At 41.8% G+C, this 20849-nt stretch overlaps 1 protein-coding gene across 1 annotated transcript in view; it reads right to left on the bottom strand.

The window, feature by feature from the left end:
- The window catches only part of Ddx6 (DEAD-box helicase 6), a 32658-nt gene extending 22797 nt beyond the window's left edge, over window positions 1–9861 (bottom strand). The window contains exons 1-3 of the mRNA XM_051197277.1: window positions 9380–9861; window positions 6540–6603; window positions 5262–5366 (exon numbers count right to left, since the gene is read on the bottom strand). Of these exons, the coding sequence (XP_051053234.1) occupies window positions 5262–5366; window positions 6540–6603; window positions 9380–9579 (369 nt within the window). The 5' untranslated portion in view covers window positions 9580–9861. The remainder of the gene's footprint in view (window positions 1–5261; window positions 5367–6539; window positions 6604–9379) is intronic.
- Between the last annotated feature and the right edge of the window lie 10988 nt (window positions 9862–20849).

Raw genomic sequence — 20849 nt, 5'->3', positions numbered from 1 at the left:
TAAAAGCTAAAAAATTACTCATCGTGGTTCAAGACTTTAATATTGCTGGGCAGTGGTGGTGCACACCTTTAATCCCCGCAGTTGGGAGGCAGAAACAGGTGGATCTATGTGAGTTCAAGGCCAGCCTGGTCTACAGTGCCAGGAGAGGCTCCAAAGCTACACAGAGAAACCCAGTCCTGAAAAACAAACGATCAAAACAACAAAAAATAAACAAACAAAAGACTTTAATACCAGTATTCAGGAAGCAGAGATAGGAGGACTGCCATGATCTGAGATAGCCTGGGCTATGAAGACACTACCTCAATAAAATAAAACAAGATGCTAAAAAATATTGTTCAGTGACAAGTGTCCTGTTCAAAGTGATAAAACAGAGTAAGGAAAGTCCATTCATCTCACATTTGGAATTAAACTATATACTTCAACTACACTCTTATATGTTAGAAGGAAATATGGAGCTTTAAATTCCTAAAACCAAAACCAAACAAAACTCAGGAAAATACAGACTCATAATCACTGCTATATGCCTATATCAATTACCAATAGCAGCTCTATGGTTTAAAAAGTCACAAATAGCCATGGCTTCCATCTCCTACCATGTATTTTTTCTTTTAGAGACAGGATCTCATGTAGCCCAGCTGGCCTTCTTACAGATCTTTAATGACTGTGAACTTTTGATTCTCTTGAGTGTTGGGGTTGCAAGCATGCACCACCAGGCAGAGCTGGCAGTGACATGACACCTGTTTATGTGACCCTGGTCATAAACCCAAGGCTTTTCAAGCATGCTAGGCAATAACCCTATATCCCTAGTCCTTAATGATATTTTTCTACCTACAAGTCACAGGCATCAGCTGGCTAGAATAAGCCACCTGTCAGACCATGAAAATAGTCCAATGATGCTTTTAATTTCACAGGCAGCATTAATGTCTACTTACTACACATAGTAAAGCAGTCAACAGGAAAACTGTGGCATTGACCTCCTAGTCTTAATGTCTTCTTCCTGCTTGAGTCAAATTTGTTAATCTTCGGCTGTTATCAGAAATTGCCATAGGTTTTACTTTTTAATAAGCTACCCACACATTACTTGATTCTATAGCATTAAAAAAAATTAAGATAGGGTTGGGGTGGGAGGTGGGGATAAAGCCCAATCCCCCCACATTGCAAAAACACAAATAAGTCTTGAGGATTTAATGCCTGACTACAAAGTTCTTTAAAGGATATGAATTGAAGGCTGGAAAGATGGCTCAGTGGTTGAGAACAATGACTGGTCTTCCAGAGGAACCAGGTTCAATTACTAGCACCCACATGGCCCCTCACAACTGTCTGTAACTGTCCGTTTCAGGGGACTGGACAACCATGGTAAAACACCAATGCACATAAAACATAAATAAGTAAATAGATAAATACAAAAATATATGAATTTATCTTCTCATTAATATTGAATTTCTGCTTTTCCTCCAATATATCTTTTTCCTTAAGTTAGAACCTGTTAGTGATCTGTTGCTACAACTAAAGAATAGTACATTTCCCAATTCTCTAGTATTGAGATGCTTCAGAACAGGGCAGTATCCACCAAAGTGCAAAATATCCATCTATCTGAATTTGGAGTAAGTGCTTCCACTCAAATCCCAGCTAAGATTCTTAACTTCTATGGATGGTGGTGCACTAGGGAGGGGCAGAGACGGGAAATCTCTGTGAGTTCAAGGCCAGACTGACCTACAAATCAAGTCCCAGGCTGTTGCACAAAGAAAACCTGTTTCAAAAAGAAAGGAAAATAAGAAAATGGACAGCTGAGCAGCATCACACACCTTTAATCCTAGCAGGAAGCAGGCAGATCTGAGTTTGAGGCTAGCCTGGTCTACAGAGTGAGTTCTAGTACAACCAAGGCTACAGAGACAAACATTGTTCTGAAAAACCAAAATAAGAAAAGGATTAAGGAATATAGGTAGGTGAGAACTAGGCTTGATGGTCCATGCCTATAATTCTAGCACTTGGGAGGCTAAAACAGTAGGGTCTTGAGTTCAAAGTCAGTTTAGCCATGCAGCGAGATTCTGTAAGAAAGAAAAATGAATAGCAGAGGGCAAGCCCATTGTGAGGCTGAACTTTATGTTAAGTGATCTGTACATTTCTTTTTGGATCTAGAATTCTCATATTTATTTCTTAATTCTGAATGATTCTAAGAATCACCATTTTATGCTTTCCATAGATGGTAGGTTTGATTCTTAGTACTGTATAAATCAGGTATAAAGTTTGAGGTCATTCAGTAGTAAACAAGGCCCCTTTTTGTCTACGAATGAATAAAATCAGTCTGTCAGTCTGTCAGTCTGTCTGCCTGTCACACACACCCCCAAACCAACAAAAAGCCAAAAGGGGTCATGACCCACAGGGTAAAAAAACCAATGTCTTAGAAGATCACTTCTAGGCTGTCCTATCTTCCTGGATAAAATGCAACTAACTCCAACTAAAAAGGTACCCATCACATATTATTAAAATCATCTGACCTCAGCCAGCTGTGATGGCACACACAGAAGCAGGAGGATCTCTAAGTTCAAGGCCAGCCTGGTCTTACAGAGAGAGTTCCAGGACAACTAGGGCTACAAAAAGAAATCATGTCTCGAAAAACCAAGTAAGAATCAGTACTTCATAAACTCCAAGGTCAGAAGAGCATAACAAGCAAAAGATACATAACTCTAGTTATCACTTTACACCAAAAAGAACTGCTCAATAAAAATGAAGAGTTTATCACTAAATATATATCTATGAACCATCCTGAAGGAGGCAAATTTGTGACAACTGAGCACATAAAAACATGACTTCAAAGAAAATCTTGAGTCCACACAAATATACATAAAGCAGGAAAGAGAAAGGCTAGGGGTAAATTTTAGTGGTAGAGTGCTTAGCTGGCACGACCAAGGTCCGGAGTTCAACACCTAGCATCACAAACCCCAAATACTCTTTTAAAGTCACCACACATAAAGGCAGGTCCTTCTTTATAAGAGTCAAATATGGAAGAATCGCTTGAGCTGAAACTTTCAAGAAACTCACTACATCCCAGACCAATGAGATTAAGATTCAGGATGATAATTAGAAAACTATAGTAATCAGGAAAGTTTGGTCAAGAGAATGGTATTTGTTTGGTCTTTAAATATTCTCTAGAATATTGACTAGTTTTAAGGAATGGAGCAACAAATAGTTATCATCCATTATGGAGTTAAAAAAAATCAGACAACACTTACATAATGCACATTAATGACATCACTAATTAGACTATATGCATCTTCAAATTTGATACTCTGAGAAACCTGTAACATGAGTTTTGCAGTATTTTTGCTGAGAAAGCATGACTTGAACCTTTGGAAGAGACTAGAGATGTAGCTCAATCGGTAGAGTGTTCTCCCAGCATGCACAAAACCCTGCCTTTAATCCCCAGCATTATATAAACTGGGCAAAATTTTACAAGTCTATATCCCTAACAGTCTTGTACAGAGGATTAGAAGTTTAAGGTCAGCCTTGGCTATACAGGATTTGAGGACAGCCTAGGACATATGAGACCCTATTTAAAAAAAAACAACAGAGCCAGTAAGACGGTTTAGTAGATAAAGGTGTTTGATGCTAAGTCCAACAACCTGAATCTGATCCCTAGAACCTACTTAGTAGAAAAAGAGAAGTTGTCCTCTGGTCTACACACAAATATAAACACGAACATACATGGGTAAGCATACACACACACACACACACACACACACACACACACTCTCTCTCTCTCACTCTCTTAAAACAAAAGGGCCTGAACAGAAGGTTCAGGTGTTATTAAAATAAACACTGGCTGCAGCCCAGGTTTTATCCCCAGAATCCACATAGCAGTTCACAACCACTTTTGACTCCCAGTTCCAGGGGATCCAACACCCTTCCTTGTCTGGCCTCCTTGGGTACTGCATGCACATGGCACACAGACATACACACAGGCAAAACACTAGTATGCATAAAATAAGACTAAATAAATCAGCTGGGCATGGTGGTCCAAGCCTTTAATCACAGCCTCGTTTACAGAGAGTTCCAGGACAGCCAAGGCTGTTACACAGAGAAAAACCCTGTCTCAGAAGAAAAAAACAAAAAGCAAAAACATAAAACACCAAAAAAGTATTGAAACTACCACGCAATAACAAAAAAGGCTCATGAACACACACACACATACAACCCCTATTCTTAGGAAATATACACCAAGAGACTCACAAGTAAAGGAAGTGATGATTTTATAATTTAACCTGTAAAAGTTCAAGGAAGGGGCTGGAGAGATGGCTCAGCTATTAAGATCCCTGACTATTTTTCCACAGGACTTGGGTTCAATTCTCAGCACCCATAGGTCATAGCTGCCTGTGCCTCTAGGATCCAATCCCTCAAAGACATACATGCAAACAAAGCATCAATTCACATAAAATAAATAAGGTATATAAATATAAGGTTCAAGAAAAAGAATGGTGATGCTTGCCTGTAGTCCTAGACTTGGGAGGCTGAGGCAAGAAACAAGAGCTCAAAGGCCAGCTTCAGCTACGCTTTATAATTTGAGGCCAGTATGAACTAGAAGAAACCCTGTGTAAGAAAACACTAAAAGTTCAGAAAAATACTGTATACAAATACATGTTACACTATTCCCACACGTCAAAAAAAAAAAAAATCAAGCAGGAGCCAGAGATATGGCTCAACAGTTAAGAGTACTTCCAGGGACGCATTTCAATTCCCAGCAGGCACATGGTAGCCCACAACCATCTTTAACTCTAGTTCTAGGGTGTCTGAGGCAGCCTTCCTGCTTCTAGAGGTACCATACATAAATGCAGACAAAACATCCATGCATGTAATTTTTTCTTGGCAAGACAGGGTCTCTATAGCCCTGACTGTCCTGTAGTCCTGTGACTCTAGGCCAGGATGACCTGGAACTCACAGAGATCTATCTGCCTGCCTTTGCCTCCTGAAATTAAAGGCATATTCTACCACCACCCAGTTATAAAATGGTTTTTTTTGTTTGATTGTTTTTGGGTTGTTCGAGACAGGGTTTCTCTGTATTGCTTTGGAACCTGTCCTGGAACTAGCTCTGTAGACCAGGCTGGCCTCGAACTCATAGAGATCTACATGCCTCTGCTTCCTGAGTGCTGGGATTAAAGGCATGAACCACCAACGCCCAGCTAAAATAAATATCTTTTTAAATGTCTGTTGAACTGTATAATGCATGATACATAACCTTCATGTAACCACAAGGGCAAACATACCTGAATAGGAGATGGTTTTTCCCAGCCCATTTCAAAAATTCCCATTAGCAACTCCCGTTTCAAACAGTAATCTTCAAACTCATTTCCTTTTGTGGAGGTCACATCCTAATTAAACAAACCAATAAAATAAAATAAAATACAATGCTGGTTCTTTCATAATTAGCATTCTTTAAAAAAAAAAAAAAGTGACAGACCTCATCTTAAAATCCATACTACTACTGCTTTAGTTTCTATTTCAACTTTCCCCGGAGAATAACTCAACAAATATACACCACTTAAAAATGGAGCTTTGGGAAAGCCACCCATGATCAGTCTAAGGCAGGATATTTCTATGTAAATAACATTCAATGAATTACAGATATGAAATCAAACCCTAGTCCACCTACTCACTAGCTACCAATATCTTTGACTATGTCTGGGTTTCTCAAGCATAGTGCTTTGACATTTGTGGCCAGGCTGACATTTGTGTTTTGAGCTATTTATAAGGATCCCGAGGTAGTAACAAAAAATCCTTCTAGCTATTGTTACAAAAACTGTCACAAAAATCACCCTGGGTTGAGAATTGGGATAAAGACCTTCTCTGAACACATTCATACATAGAGGACACAATACCTAACTTGAATATCACACTAAGAAGCTAAGGAAAAAAGAAAACTGAGAAATTAGGTTAAGATACGCAGCTGAGGATGGTGGTGGTAGGGTAGTGCCCACCTTTTATCCCAGTGCTCTGGAGGCAGAGGAAGGTGGAGCTGAGTTTGAGGCTGCCCTGGGATCACAGGTCTTGTCTCAACAAAACAAAAACCAACCAACCAAACAAAAAAAGATATGCACACACATGCATGGGCACACACAAGCAGGCCTATTTTTTTTTAATATATATAACATCTCATTATTACATAATTCCACCAAAGACTGGTAGGATTTTTAAGCAATCTAATACCAATTAACCATACAGTTTCAATCATTTCAAACTGCTTTAAGATTAAATATATATATAGCCTCTACTAAATAGTGAATGAAACCCTATCTGAAAAAACTAAAGATGCTCAAAAGTAAAATCTATTTGCTAGCCTGATGGGATACACCTAACTATACTCTTGGCACTAATAAGACTAAGGAAGGAGAACTGAGTTTGCATAAGCCTGGACTATATAGAACATTATTCTCAAAACAGAACAAAAAACAACAAAAGAACTAAACACATGGTGTCATTTCATACAATTACATTACTTGTAATTGCCCCTTCCTTCCGTTTTTGAATTCTACAACCCATCTTACCGAAGTTTTGATTCTTAGATCCTTTGGAGGGAGTTTCAAAGTCTTTTTCCAGTCATCACCAGGTCTAGAGAGAACATAGTAAACATAATTATTACAATTCATAACTTCCCTCTTAATAATGCAAATGAAACCTCTCAAATACCACTACCTCTCTAAAAAGGAGAGTAAGTTTAACACTTCTGAACTTAATTAACAAAAATATTAACTTCAGGAAACATGCTCTTTGGGAAATCATCTAAGGAGGATGAACTTAACCGCAGTGCTGAGAACATCCTACCTCCTAAGATTAGAAGTACAATTCTTTGTCAAATATGTTTCATTTGATCTACTAGTCGTCTTAATTTTTTAAATTAGCCACAACATTTAACATCTAGATTTCCATGTAAAGGCCCAGTTTCTGGATTTTCTTGAAAAACTGCCAAATCCACAACAGTTCAAAGAGACACTTTGGTAATAATGTTTCACATTCTTGTATGGTAACAGTAACTTTTCTTTTTTAATGCTAAGAAATTGAACCCAGGTCCTTGGAAAGGCCAAGGAGTTACCAGTGGGCTACTTAGTAACCAGAACTTAAAATCAACAGGTGATGCTTTTAAACAATAAGTACCCTCTAAATCAGCACAGTACCCTATAGTCATCCAAGCTTGTACTTCTGGTAACTAGCTGATTCTTGTTAAGACCAAGAGTGTCTGCAGTTCCAGCGACCCAGGAGAATGAGGCAGAAAGACCACCTGAGTCTGGAAGTTGCAGGCTAGTCTGAGCAACAGAAAGACCTCAACTCAATATACCACACAAAAGTCCTGATGTTTCTAACAGGGGTTAAGTCTTGGTTCTATTCCTTATTCCTTCTGTGATTCTGCATCAATTGTTTCCCCAACCCTCTATTCTCTCACATACAAACTGGGTGTCTAAATCAGTAATGTATATAAATGATGGCATGATGACATTCGCCAGGTGATTCCCAGCACTTCTGAGGTGGAAACAGTAGGTTTAGGAGTTTAAGGTTACCCCTGGCTACATAAGCTACTTGGAGTCCAGTCTGGGATGTATGAAGTGCTGTCTCAAAAAAAGCAAATACTAATTTATATAAACAGTCAGTACTAACAAAATAAGAACTTAGTACTAGTTGTTCATGGACATCTCAGTGCTTTCACCCCAAGCTTAATTAATCTAAAGCTAGAGACTGCATAAAGAGCCAACAGTCTAACTCAGGGACCTTTTTTTCTTTTTAAAATTTAAATGAAAGCTTGCTATAGAGACCAGGCTGCCCTTGAACTCATGATCCTCTGCTTCTGCAGACACCAATGATTTGCTTTTTTTTTAAATCACTGAACTTTCTAAGCAAAAACACCAGTAACAACCTAGTATAATAGCTTGCCACACAGTCAAATTCAACAATACATAATAATATAAGACATAATGCAAAAACTGGCCCACAAATTACAAATATATCTTAAAAGAAATCAAAGTGAGAAAATAGGTGATAGAGATAGTTACTGAAGAGTTAGTTCTGAAACAGCTGACAAAATCCAGAACACTTCAAAAGATGACACACTAAGACATAGAAAATCCCAGAAGAAAAACTGTTATCTCAAATCAAAAATTTAAGTGAACAATACTTTCATAATGAAGTACATATCTGCCCTTAGGAACTGAAAAGAGCCTAAATTTTGCTTGTCTATTTGTGTTAAAATAAACTAATATTTGTAAAATACTCTCATTTCTACACTAGTTAAAACCAATCCCACTGTGCTAATCCCAGCAATTGGGAGGCATGGGCAGGCAGATCTGAGTTCAAGGACAGCCTGATATACATTCAAAGTTCCCAACTAAAGGGTTACGTAGTGTGGTCCTGTATCAAAACAACAAAACTGGGGGTACCCTTAGAGATCAACACTGAATCCCATACTAATATCTATACAGTCTAGTAGCCAGAGAAGACTACTTCTGTATTTTTAACAGAAGCCCAACTTCCACTGAGGTAAAGTTTTAAATGTTAACCCCTACTCCACAGGGTTTCTCTGCATTGCTTTGGAGCCTGTCCTGGAACTAGCTCTGTAGACCAGGCTGGACTCAAATTCTCAGAGATCCACGTGCTTCTACCTCTGCCTTCCGAGCGCTGGGGTTAAAGGTGTGTGCCACCATGACCTGGTGCATCTCTGTCTTTAAAAAGTAAAAGTATGAATCTTTAATTTTGCTTTTTCAGGGGGCTGGTTAAGAGCACTAGCTTAGGTTCAATTCCCAGCACCCACCAGGAAGCTCACCACCATCTGCAACTCCAATTTCAGTAGATTCAACCCACTCTTCTGGCCTTCATGGAAACTAGGCAGGCATAAATGCAGGCAAAATGCCCATGCACATAAAATGATGTTATTTTAAATAATTTTATTTTTTCAAACTTTCAAATAGCAGTAACTATTGCATAAACTAGGCCAAGTTGCAGCGGTAACATTAGAAGCAAAAAAAAAAAAAAAAAAAAAAAAAATTGGGTATAGTGGCTCACACCTGTAACCCTAGTACTTGGGAGACTAAAACAGGAAGATCACCAGAGTGGACTACAAAGCCTGTCTCAAAACAAACAGAACAGGACCATTTTATTCATGTTTATACAAACAGCTCATTTATTTCTAAACATAGTAATTTATAAATACCCATGTTTCATCACTTGCTGAGTTAATTACAGCAGAAATATTCATATTCTATTACAAATACCTACTGATTATAACAAAGGTCATCTGCCCTCTATCTGCAATCAAAATGGTTAATTTAAGGCATAAAGTGGTCAACAACAAAAAGTAAACAGAAACTGTGGGTCTCCAAGTTTTTCTTCTTAAACTTACTTAATAGTGGCCGTCATGCTCTGTGCTTGCTGTTGAGTGCCATTATTGATTGTGTTGGTGTTTTTCAACTGGTTCATCTGTTGCTGTGTCTGTGTGCCCCCTCCTCCAGGGCCACCACTGGGCTTTACAGGGCCCCTCAGCTGACCATTCTGACTGGACAGACCCATTATAACAGGGTTCTCTGTTCTGGCCGTGCTCATGCTTTGTTAACTGCAAAGGTGTCTCTTTCAAACTTCAAAACTTTTGAAAGTCAGTAGGTAAACTGTAATAACAGTTTATGAGGCTCTCCAAAATGAAGAGATAAATAAGTCTTGCTCAATAAATGAGTCCTTTATTGCAATTCAGGCAAGCACCTGTAAGTCTCTGAACGGTAAGCAGCAGTAGTTAACTTGCTCTCATGCACCAAATCAACTTTTTTTAAAGCCCTCTAACAAGCTTGAATTATATCTGAATTCACTCACTTCAATCTGAAACAAAGAAAAAAATTAAATTAGCAAACAGCAACGTCAGGGTGAAAAGCCCCCCTCCCAAAAAGCCTCCTTTGAATGTCCATCTTTTAAAGAACTAGTAACAGCTACATTCAGACCAAATCACTAGTTGAGACAGGAAAGATAGATCAAGAAACTGCCTTAAAATCTAATCTATAAGGAGTTCAATCTCACACACTTAAATTTTCAAGATCAAAGTAACATAGGGAAAATGAGGCAGAAAGATACTGTTGATAAAATTTGAATTCAATGTCAAATAACTTGTTTTTAGTCTCTTCTGATGAATTCTCTCCAAGTCCTGCCACCTCCAAAAATCATCACACTTACCTACATTAAGACTTTAAGAACTATCAGTTTACTTAATGTAAACCTAAATTTGAACAAGGCAAAACAATTCACTATTATTTTTCTATTCCTGACAGAAATGGGAGTTAAAGAGAAAACGGTTTCAAACAATACAAAAGAAGGTTTTATCAGTTTCAACTACAGAAGTTAATTTTTTTAACTGAATTTTTGTCCTTATCAAAACAAATAAAGCCATCAAAAGGCCTGTATGGAGCAGTCTATATGTCAAAAATCTTGTCCTTAAAAAACTCTAAGACCCCCCCTCTAACGACAAACAAAACAAAAGCACCTCAATACTAAAAACTGTAATGTTGCCTTTCAATAACATTTTTCAGAAAGTATATCCTAATTTAAAATAATACTGTTCACCAGGCAGTGCTGGCACAGGCTTTTAATCCCAACACTAGGCAGGCAGAGACAGGTGGATTTCTGTGAGTTCTACAGAATGAGTTCCAGGACAGGCTCCAAAGCAATACAGAGAAACCCTATTAAAAAAAAAAAAAAAAAAAAAAAAAGCAGCAGAAAAAGAAAAAAAAGGTTAAAAAAAAAGGAAAAAGGAAATTTCCTGTAGTTGGAAAAAAAAGAAAAAAAAAAAAAAAAAACACCCCTGGGGGGGGGTTTAAACAAAATTGTGGCTTTAATAAAACTCTCCCAAAACACCCAGAGTGCCAAGTCTAAGTAACAGTTATTTCATGGAGCTTGTCACCCTCCTCTAAACTGTTCCTCAAATGGAATTCTCAAAATTCAATAAATAATTACCAAGGACTAGAACACAACTCAACTCCTTTGGTTTTATCTTGTAAACCCCTTACATTCCACCTTCTCCCAAAACACTAACTTAATCGGTGCTAGTTATTTTTACCATATACCAATGTATCCGAAATCCAAAATTTTAAAGTCAAAAAATATTTCAAGTTTTGTTAACAAACACTGTTTGCTAAAACGAAATAGTAAAAATAAATTTACACACCAACTTGCTCAAAATGTTGCTTATCAAATGAAGTTGTTTATTCTGTTAACAGCTATTTTCTGCATTGACAAGTTAGTATTATGATCAACAGTATCAGGCACGTCCAACAAAAAAGGCTTGCTTGTTTGCAAAACACTAAGAAGGTGAGGAGAGCAATCTCTGAATACTAAATGACACCCCGACTACAGTCAATCACGCACAATAAGACGACCTATATTGCCTTAAATTCAAAGTGAGATCCGATAGCTGCTCCCTACTTAAACTGACACCTGCACTGCAGCTTTACGTCTCAGTGAAGAAAATATTCTTCCTACCCCTTCCCAGTTTCGATTTGCAAGTTATAGTCCTACATTAAAAACAAAACAAAACAAAACAAAAACACCAAGAGAGAACGTAGACTTAGTGGGGAAGAGGGGAGGAACCCCTGGCGGAGTTAATTACAGCACTTCCCTGACCGTAGTTAGCAATTGACAGTTTCACACCCAAGACGGCATCATCAGCTCCAACAAGGGCTTTTGTTTGCAAATGCAGCGCAATTTCTCTAAGCCTCAGCAGGAAGTTAGAGTGGGGTTATTCTGAAGGAAAAGGGGGCTATGGAGAAGGGAAGAGTCACGCCAAGGACCGGAGTCCGGTAACCGTAGGGCAATAATTCCTCGCCCCCCTCCCCCAACCACTCTCTTCAAATCCAGCTTCCTCAGATCAAAACGCAAAAGGCTTTGGTGCCCTGCAATCCTATCTGCGCCACAAGAGCCGGAACCAGCTCCACGAGTGTGAAACAATAGGGACTCCCCTCAGAAAGCCCGGAAGAGAACCCCCAAACTGGAAAGCCACTCCTCTCGTCTCAGCCGGAGCCTCCCTAAAGCCCCCAGTGCCCCCGCCCGACCTGCAAGGCCTGCTTGCAACCCAGCTGCTGCGGGCCCTCTCCTAGCCCATCTCCAGCCAGCACAGCCCTGCCGCCCCCCACAGGGCTGCCTCGGACTCCCGACAACCCTGCGAGTCGCGGCCGCCGCTCCGTCCCCTCGCCCGTCTACCACACGGCTGGCCCCGAGCACTCCGCCGCGGCTCCTCCAGACCCCGCGGCGCACCACATTCCTCGGTTCCACTCCTGTCCGCCTCCCCCGCTCCACTCAGCGGCCGGCCGCCCGTCCTCCCCCGGCCGGGCCTGGGCCTCGGGCCTCCGCCCCAAGCGCGCCCCGACGCCCGCCCGAGGGGGCTCCCCGCGACCTCCATGGCCCCGCCGGCCCCGGCCACGCCGCCTCACCCCACGCCCCGCGGCTCGGGCCCGAGTCCTACCACCGAGGCCACTCCCGCTCCGCACCCTCGGTCCTTTATTGTTGACTCGAAGCTCCCAAAATGGCGGCGGCTCCTTCCTCCTCGGAAACCTCCGCCCGCCCCCACCCGGCCCCTCGCCGCTACGCCCGCCGCCCCGCCCCCGCCGCTACGCCCGCCGCCCGCGCCGCCGCCGTCCCGCGCTACCTCGGCCGCGGCCCGGTGTGTCGGCGCCCCCGAAGTCGCCGCCGGGCCGAGCTGACTCTGCTCCTCTGCCCCCTCCCTCGCTCGCCGCCGCCGCCGCCTCCCTCCCTCCTTCCCAGCCTCTCCGCATGGCGGCGGCCGCGGCTCCTCCTCCACACAAGATGGCGAGAGCTCGGCCGCTGCTGCAGCCACCGCCGCGGCGTCACGGCTCTCTGGGCGCGGCGGGCGAGGGTCGGGAGAGAACCTTCTCGGACCGCGCCGAGCTCAGGGAGACAGGCGGCTGCTTTCGGGAGGGCTTGCCTGCAGAGCCGCCGAGGCACAGCCGCGGACCGAAAGTCGCTCTCGCCTCCGTCCCTCCAGAGCTGGCTCGCGGCTCGGGGCCGGAGGAGGTCTGCGGACTCCTCACCAAGGACGCGCTCGGAGGGCAGGCAGCCTGCGGGGCTCGGGGCCGGGAAGCTGACCTGGCGATGGCCGGGAGGCTGCTGCGAGGCCGGGGCGCACCTCCACCCGGGGTCGCGCGGAAGTGGGGCCGGCGGGGCCCGCGCTGTTGGGGAGGCTGCGGGAAGGGAAGGGCTACCGGCACCGAGCCCGCTCCCGGGGAAAGCGAGAGCCGGAAGCGCGCCCTCGGTCGTGGGCTACCAAGCCCAGAGTGCAGGCGAGGTGACCCTTTGTTCCTGCCCGCAGTGACACTCTTCTAGAAAGAAGGGCGAGAATGCCTCTACGAGCGAGGACTCTTAGGGAAATGGGAAAACAGTAGATTCTCCTGCCTGACCCCCACTGCAGAGATACTTGTGCATTTGTTTCTGATTTCCAGGTTCTAAAGCCTTACCCTTAACAACAACAAAAGGCCGTCTTCTTCCAAGTAAAATAAACATTTGGAGATAAAATTGAGCTGGGCCAAAGGGAGAGTAAAATTCTGAGTCTCTCACTGAAAGGCTGGAAATAACTGACAATGGTTAAACCATATTTGACAATAGGACTCCATCCCGGAACGCCGACATTAATGGGCCCTGGACAGTCAATACTTGTCACTGACTGGCAGCTCCCCCCACCCTTTTTTTTTTTTTTTTTTTTTTTTTTTTTTTTTGCCGCGGCTTCCAACTTGAGACCAATCAGAGAAAGCCAAATATGTTCTCTAAACCAATGAGTCCCTGCTTCTAGCCCTCCTCCTGCTTTCTTGCCAACAACATCCAATCAGAATAAGCCTGGAGCCTTTCTTCCCATCCCAATTTTTTTTTTTTTCTTTTACTGTAGCGCTTAACTTTTTTTTTTTCCTTTGAGAGCTTGTCTTTACCAAAGCCTGCTGACCCTATTGCCACAGGAAGCCCCGACCTGTTGTCATTTTGTGATTATTCTGATTTAGTTCCATAAAGCAAAGACTGCCCAAAAAAGTTTTGAGAGATTCTTGCATCGTAGCTCTGGCTAGCCTGGAACTCATGGCTGGGATTTACAAGTGTGTCCCACTACACTAAGTACATTATTATTGCTGTTGTTATTATTATTATTATTATTATTTTACTTTTAGCAATTCTGAGTTTAAAGCATGTCACCTCTCATCCAGATTTTAAAGTAGCTACTAATGCAAGGGGATAGGCCCACAACTTGTGCTCACCCTGGAGAGAAGCTAAGTGAGCTAAATGATCTCTTAGACGTATGAGGCCTTGCATGTCCCTTTTTTGTTGTGTTATTTGGAGACAGGGTTTCTCTAAGCAGTCCTGGCTCTCCTGGAACTGGCTCTGGCACTGTAGACCAGGCTGGCTCAGACTCAGAGATCTGCCTGCCTCTGCCCTCACATAGTGCTGAGATTAAATGCTTGTGCCACCACTGTCTGGCCTGTTTTTATTTCTTTCTTTTAAATTTTATTTTAGTTCTGGAGGGATGGCTCAACCATTAAAGGCTAGGCTCACAAACAAAAAATATAAAATGTATTTTATTTGATGTGCATGGTTGGTTTGCCTACATGTATGTCTGTGTATCACGTGCCTGTCTGGGATCTGTGGAGGCCAGAAAGGAGTCTTGGATGTCTGGAGCTGGAGTTACAAATGATTCTGAATCACCATGTGGGAGCATGCTGGAACCGAACCAGGACCCTCAGCAAGTGCAGCCGGTTGGGGTGCTCTTAACTGCTTAGCCATCTCTCCAGCCCGTTTGTCCCATTCTTAAGGGATAGGAACTTGGAAGTAGGCCTCTAGTGGGGTCCCTTCCCCCTATAGTCCCATACCCATTCGAGGTATGGGTCCAGGTCAAAAAAAATTAATTTTCAAAGGGAACTAAAGGAGAAAAATGAAATAAGCTATATGAAATAGCTGTCCCATACCCTTTCTACTCAACTGTTCATGGCAGCCCTTATCTGTCGGGGAAAATAGCAGTTTTACACTTAAATTAGCACCATTTGGACCTTGTATTAGAGTTTCTATTGCTGTGAGGAGGCACCATGACCACAGCAACTCTTATAAAGGAAAACATTTAACTGGAGTGGCTCACTTATAGTCCAGAGGTTCAGTCTATCACCATGGCAGGACATGGCAGCATGCAGGCAGATGTGGTGCTGGAATAGTAGCTAAGAATCCTATGTCTTGCTGGCAAAAAGCAAAGGTCTGAAACACTGGGTGGTATCTTGACCATATATGAGACCTCAAAGCCAGCCTCTACAGTGACACACTTCCTCCAACAAGAATACACCCACTCCAATAAGACCACACCTCCTAATAGTGTCATTCCCTGAGATTATTGGGGCCAATTACATGCAAACTATCACAGACTTTTGTGTAGCTTTGCCTGTGCTGGAACTCTCTGTAGACCAAACTGGCCTTGAACTCAGAGATTTACCTGCACCTGCCTCTGAAGTGCTGGGATTAAAGGTGTACAAGACCACCACCCACCTGCAATTTGAACTTTTTTTAGTGTGGATTCAGTTTTAATGATTGAGATGTCCAATGATTAATCACAATGCATTTTTCTCCCACATTCAGATTATCACTGAGCTAAACTGCCAGCCTAGATTCTTATTTTTAAAGTGAGTGATAATCCATTACTATCTTTTAAAATGCTTTTTTTGGACCAGGCTTGAGTTCACACCATTAAGCCCATCATTTGGGAGGCAGAGACAGGCAGACCTCTGTGAGTTTGGGGCCAGCCTGTCTACTTAGTGAGTTCCAGGCCAGCCAAGACTACACAATGAGACAGTCTTAAAAAAGAAAAAAAAAAAAAAAAAAAAAAAAAAAAAAGGTAGAAAGTTGTTACCATGTGGCCCAGTGATGTTTGCCACGAAACCTGACAACCTCAGTTTGACCCTCAGGAACATAACCTAATCCTTACATTGTCCTCAACCTCCAGTGTCCACCCACATACAAAATTAAATGTGATTTTAGAAAATATAAATGGGGATCTTGAGAGATGGCTCAGAGGTTAAAAGAAATTGCTATTCTTGTAGAATACCTGGGTTCAATTTCCAACACCCACATGGCAGTTCACAACTGACTTACTCCAGTTCCAGGAGATCTGACACCCTTTCCTGGACCAGGCACACATATACACACCTTGTGCGTCCATGCATGCAAAACACCCATACACATAAAAAAGTAAAACTAAAAATGAGTTCTTTGCTAATGCACATAGTATCTTTACATTTATAAAATGTATACTTTTTCAAGAAAATGATCCAGAAGTCCACCTCCAAGGTAAACAAATAGAAAAGTACTTTAGCAATAGGACAAACAAGGATAGAAATGGGTTAAATAAATTTCTCCAAACAGCCAGATGTAGTTTTCAGAGTTTTACTCTCTCTGACAGGTAACATTCCATCACTACCACCAGCTAGCCAGCTCAGCTCACCAGGCGTCTTTGGGCCTCAACAAGGCACACGTGGTGTAGTCTGATGACCACCCAGAGGTCTTGCTATTAATTTTGCTCTTTCATTTTCATAAAATTAACTAACCACTACTTTTTACTTATTAATTTGAAAATAATGTGTGACTGAAAAGACAGTGGTATCTGGAAACTAGCTTTTTAAACATAGATTTGCTTTGGTCTATTCAGATCAAGAAAAAATTGGCAGGGTTCTCGTGCCAGATGCCTTTGGTTTCCCCACTGGAGACTTTCCAAGTTAGTTCCGGGGTAGTTTCTGACAAATAACATTGTTACCCCATTGAGCTGTTGGGATGCTGGGATGGGTACCAGATTCCAGCTGTACCTGAGCCTGTGACAAGATGCTGTTTCAGAATGGTCTACTCTGAGTGCCCAGCCACTGAAAGTGGCACTACAATCTTAAAACTGAGGCCTGAAGCCAGGTAATGGTTGCCCACACCTTTTCCCAGCTCTTGGGAGACAGAGGTAGGGGGATGTCTGGGATGTTCTTTGCCAACCTGGTCTACAGAGCGACTTTCTACAGAGAGACCCTGCCTCAAGTAAATAAGTAAATAAAATGACACTGTTTTGTGTGTATGCGGCCTGCATATGTTCACAGTGCACATGTGCAGGTCAGATAACAACTCCATCGACGACTCGGTCCTCTTTCTTTTTTCCTTCCTTCCTTTTTTTTTTTTTTTTTTTTTTTTTTTTTTTTTGTCCCCTGAGACAGAGTTTCTCTATAGTTTTGGAACCTGTCCTGGAACTTGCTCTGTAGACTCATAGAGATCTGCCTGTTTCTATCTCCTGAGTGCTGGGACTAAAGACGTCACCACCACTGCCCAGCTCAGTCCTCTCTTTTTACCTTCACTTGTGTCTACTGACAGCAAAGCGCCTTTACCAGAGGAACCTTTCTGCTGGCCTCAATCTATCTCTTATTATGTTTATTTATTTAGAGACAGTGTCTCACTATGTAGCTATGGTTGTCCTAGAACTCACAAAGATTCACCTGGGCACTGAGATCAAAGGCATGCACTACCGTGTCCACCTTCTTTTTTTTAAAATAAATTATTCTGTCATCCCTTTCAGTTCTTAAAATCTCCCTTTGTTGGATCTTCCCCTCAACTTGGATTCATGCTCAAAATTTCTCCAAGCTGGCCTGGAACTTACTCTGCAGATGCCCCTGAACACAGGAAATACATATAGTAGACACTCAGGAAATATTTGGTGAATTGATTGACTAATAGATCAAAATAATGCACTCGAAGAGTCTTTCATGATTTCTCATACGTCATAAATGTTTTCTTTTATCTTATTTATTTATTTAATATTTGGGGACAAGGTCTCACTATCAGTTCTGGGTGTCTTGGAACTCACTGTGTAGACCAGGCTGGCCTTGAACTCACAGAGATCTGCCTACTTTTTCTTTCTAAGTGCTGGAATTAAATGCATGAGCCACACCTGGATTGTTATTTTCTTAAAGTTCAACAAATGACGCTCTCCCTTCTCTCAGATGGCTCCAAATGGCATGTCTTCTCCTAAGCCCATTGTCTAACTGTACCTGGCTTATTTGCTTTGTTTCCTGTGTGTGTTTCTTATTGTAGATTGGAAGCTTGTTTTAAACCTAGACATGGAGTCTCTTAGCAGACCAACTCTTTTTTTTTTTTTTTTTTTTTTTTTTTTTTTTTTCCTGAGATAGGCTCTCATTCTATAGCCCAGGCTGTGTTCAAACACACGATCTCTTTCCTCAGAGATCACACAGGCAGGCATCACTGTGCCCCACACAATAGGTTATAGAGAACTTTTCTACAGTCTCTGACTGGTTACTTTGCAGGAAGGAGTGAAATGATGAAGGTTAGCTGCCAGTCATTTCTCTACTTGAAGACACTTATTTTGGTGTTCCAGCCCCCAAAGCAGGAGCCTCAGATGTCTGCACTGCTCCCTTTGGCAGTAGCTAGAATGCAGGTCAAATGAAAAAGCAGTGTTGGTGGCAGAACAGTGTCTTTGGAAGTAGGGGAAAACTCACTGTGGAGTAATAAGCCCGCCCAAAGCCTGTCCGCTCACCTGTGAAATGAGGCTGATGCACATGCTTCTGGGGGTGGAGTGTAAGAAAAGTAAATGAGAGAAGCAGGTGGCATGCCTAGCACTAGGCCTGGCTCATTGCATGCCACAATAAACAATTGCCATTTTGACTGTGTGCCATCTAGATGGCTTCAAAGCTGTTTTGATGCTAGTTTTTGCAATGAAGTTCAATTTTTTTAATTGAATCTTGTTTCTAACATCAATAAACTATTTATTCATTCAACCATCCACATTTGTCATTCACTCATCAGTCATTAAAAAAAAGATTTATTTTTAATTGTATGTGTGTGCTCACACATGAGTTTAGGGAGACTAGAGGTGTCAGATTTCTCTGTTATAGTAGGTTATGAGCCAACTGAGTTTGGAGCTCTTTCATGCTCTTAACCATTGAGCCATCTCTCTAGCCCTCATTCAATTATGTATTCTCTGCCAAGAAAACAATAATGGTAGTAAATGTTATTGAATGGCACCCGCAAGATGGCTCAGAAGTGAAGACATTTCTGATGATCCAATGACCTGAGTTTGATCCCAGGACCCACATGATTAAAGGAGAAAATTGACTCTTGAAAATTGTCTTACCTCCTCACATGCATCCCATGGCATACATACATACACAAATAAATACACGCAAAAGGAAATCAAATGCTACTGAAGGAATAGTAGAATAACATTAACTATCTTAGGAGATAAAGACTTTGGAGGCTATGTATGCCTTCACATGGGCATAAAATGCCCTATAGCCAGGGTCAGGTCATCGAGCCAGATGTTTAAGGTACAAAGTCAGCCACACCAGTAGGTTGGAACACAGCCAAGAAGATACACCATTCCTTGATGCTGCTCCCTGATTAGTTGCAGTACATAGCAAAGAAGAATTAAGAAAACAGTGTAAATCAGAGGCCATGGAGTTAAGAACACTGATAACCTCCTGAGAGGCCATGAATCCAAACATTCACATGAAAACACAGACTATCCGGGCAGTAAGATGACATCTATAGCACCTTTTTACACAGTGTACTCGTATGTTTTATGAAGACAATAAGCTGAAAATCCACGGTCAAAAGTTTCTACCATTCATTGTTTTAAAATGAAGACTTTTTTATTTATTTACTTATTTTTATTTTATAGACACTGATGTTTTGCCATGAGTGTCAGGTTCCCTGGACTTGGAGTTCCAGACAGTTATGAGCTACCATGTGGGTGCTGGGAATTGAACCTGGGGCCTCTGGAAGAGCAGTCAGTGCTCTTAACCATTGAGCTACCTCTCCAGCCCCTTTGCCATTCACTTTTGTTGTGAATAACAAGGAAACGTTGTTAGAGGCATAGTAGAATTTAAAAATAGTTTTACTTCTTTTGATACATAATATAATTTAAAAAACATTTATTCAAAAAGAAACTCAACTAAATCTACATTTGGAATCTGGTTCCACTATTAATAATTATATGCCCTAGAATGCATTAAATAATCTCTCTGTAAATGTTTACACCCAATTAAATGAGGAATAAATTATAATAATAAACATTTTTTTCATATAAAAAAAAGACACAACATAAGTTTAAGCCTTGTGATTTGTGATCTCCAAGCAGATGGGTGCCCCAAGCCCAAAGGGATAATCAATATGTTAGAATTCTGTTTCTTAGTTTCCTTCCTTCGCATTTAGAACCATCTCCTATAGAATCTAACCTTACCTCTCTCCTTGATAGCTCTTCCCTTCAGGGGCACCAGCAGAATTTAATCACTCTCACCTTTGTGACACCAGTAAGCACATTTCTCCTAGGATTGAGATCAATCAGTACCCAGGGTAAACCTCTACATATTTGCCCTCCACGAGGATGGGCTCCCTCTATGCCTTACACTTTTGTGTGTGTGTGCAACAGCATGCACAAGTTCTGGCATGTTCTGGATGTTCTGTACATATTTACTTTAAGGGGCTCTTGAATCAACTACTCATTTCTTCTCTTTAGTCTCCTAGAGCATTATGTCTGTTGGGTTTCATCTCTAAAATATTTTCTGGAGGGCTGGAGAGATGGTCCAGTGGTTAAGAGCACTGTCCACTCTTGTGGAGGACAGACCTGCAGGTAAAACACCTGTACATATAAAATTAAAAATTAGCCTGGTGTGATGGCCTTTAATCCTAGTACTTGGGAGGCAGAGGCAGGTGTATCTCTATGAGTTCAAGGCCAGCCTACTCTACGAAGCAAGTTCCAGGACAGCCAGGGCTGTGACACAGAGAACCCCTGACCTGAAAAACAAAAACAAATGAACAAA

Source organism: Phodopus roborovskii, unplaced genomic scaffold (assembly GCF_943737965.1).
Source record: "Phodopus roborovskii unplaced genomic scaffold, PHOROB, whole genome shotgun sequence".
In the NCBI taxonomy this organism is placed as follows: Eukaryota; Metazoa; Chordata; class Mammalia; order Rodentia; family Cricetidae; genus Phodopus; species Phodopus roborovskii.
The sequence above is the reverse complement of the archived record's forward strand: the minus strand, read 5'-3'. Positions and strand labels throughout refer to the sequence as shown.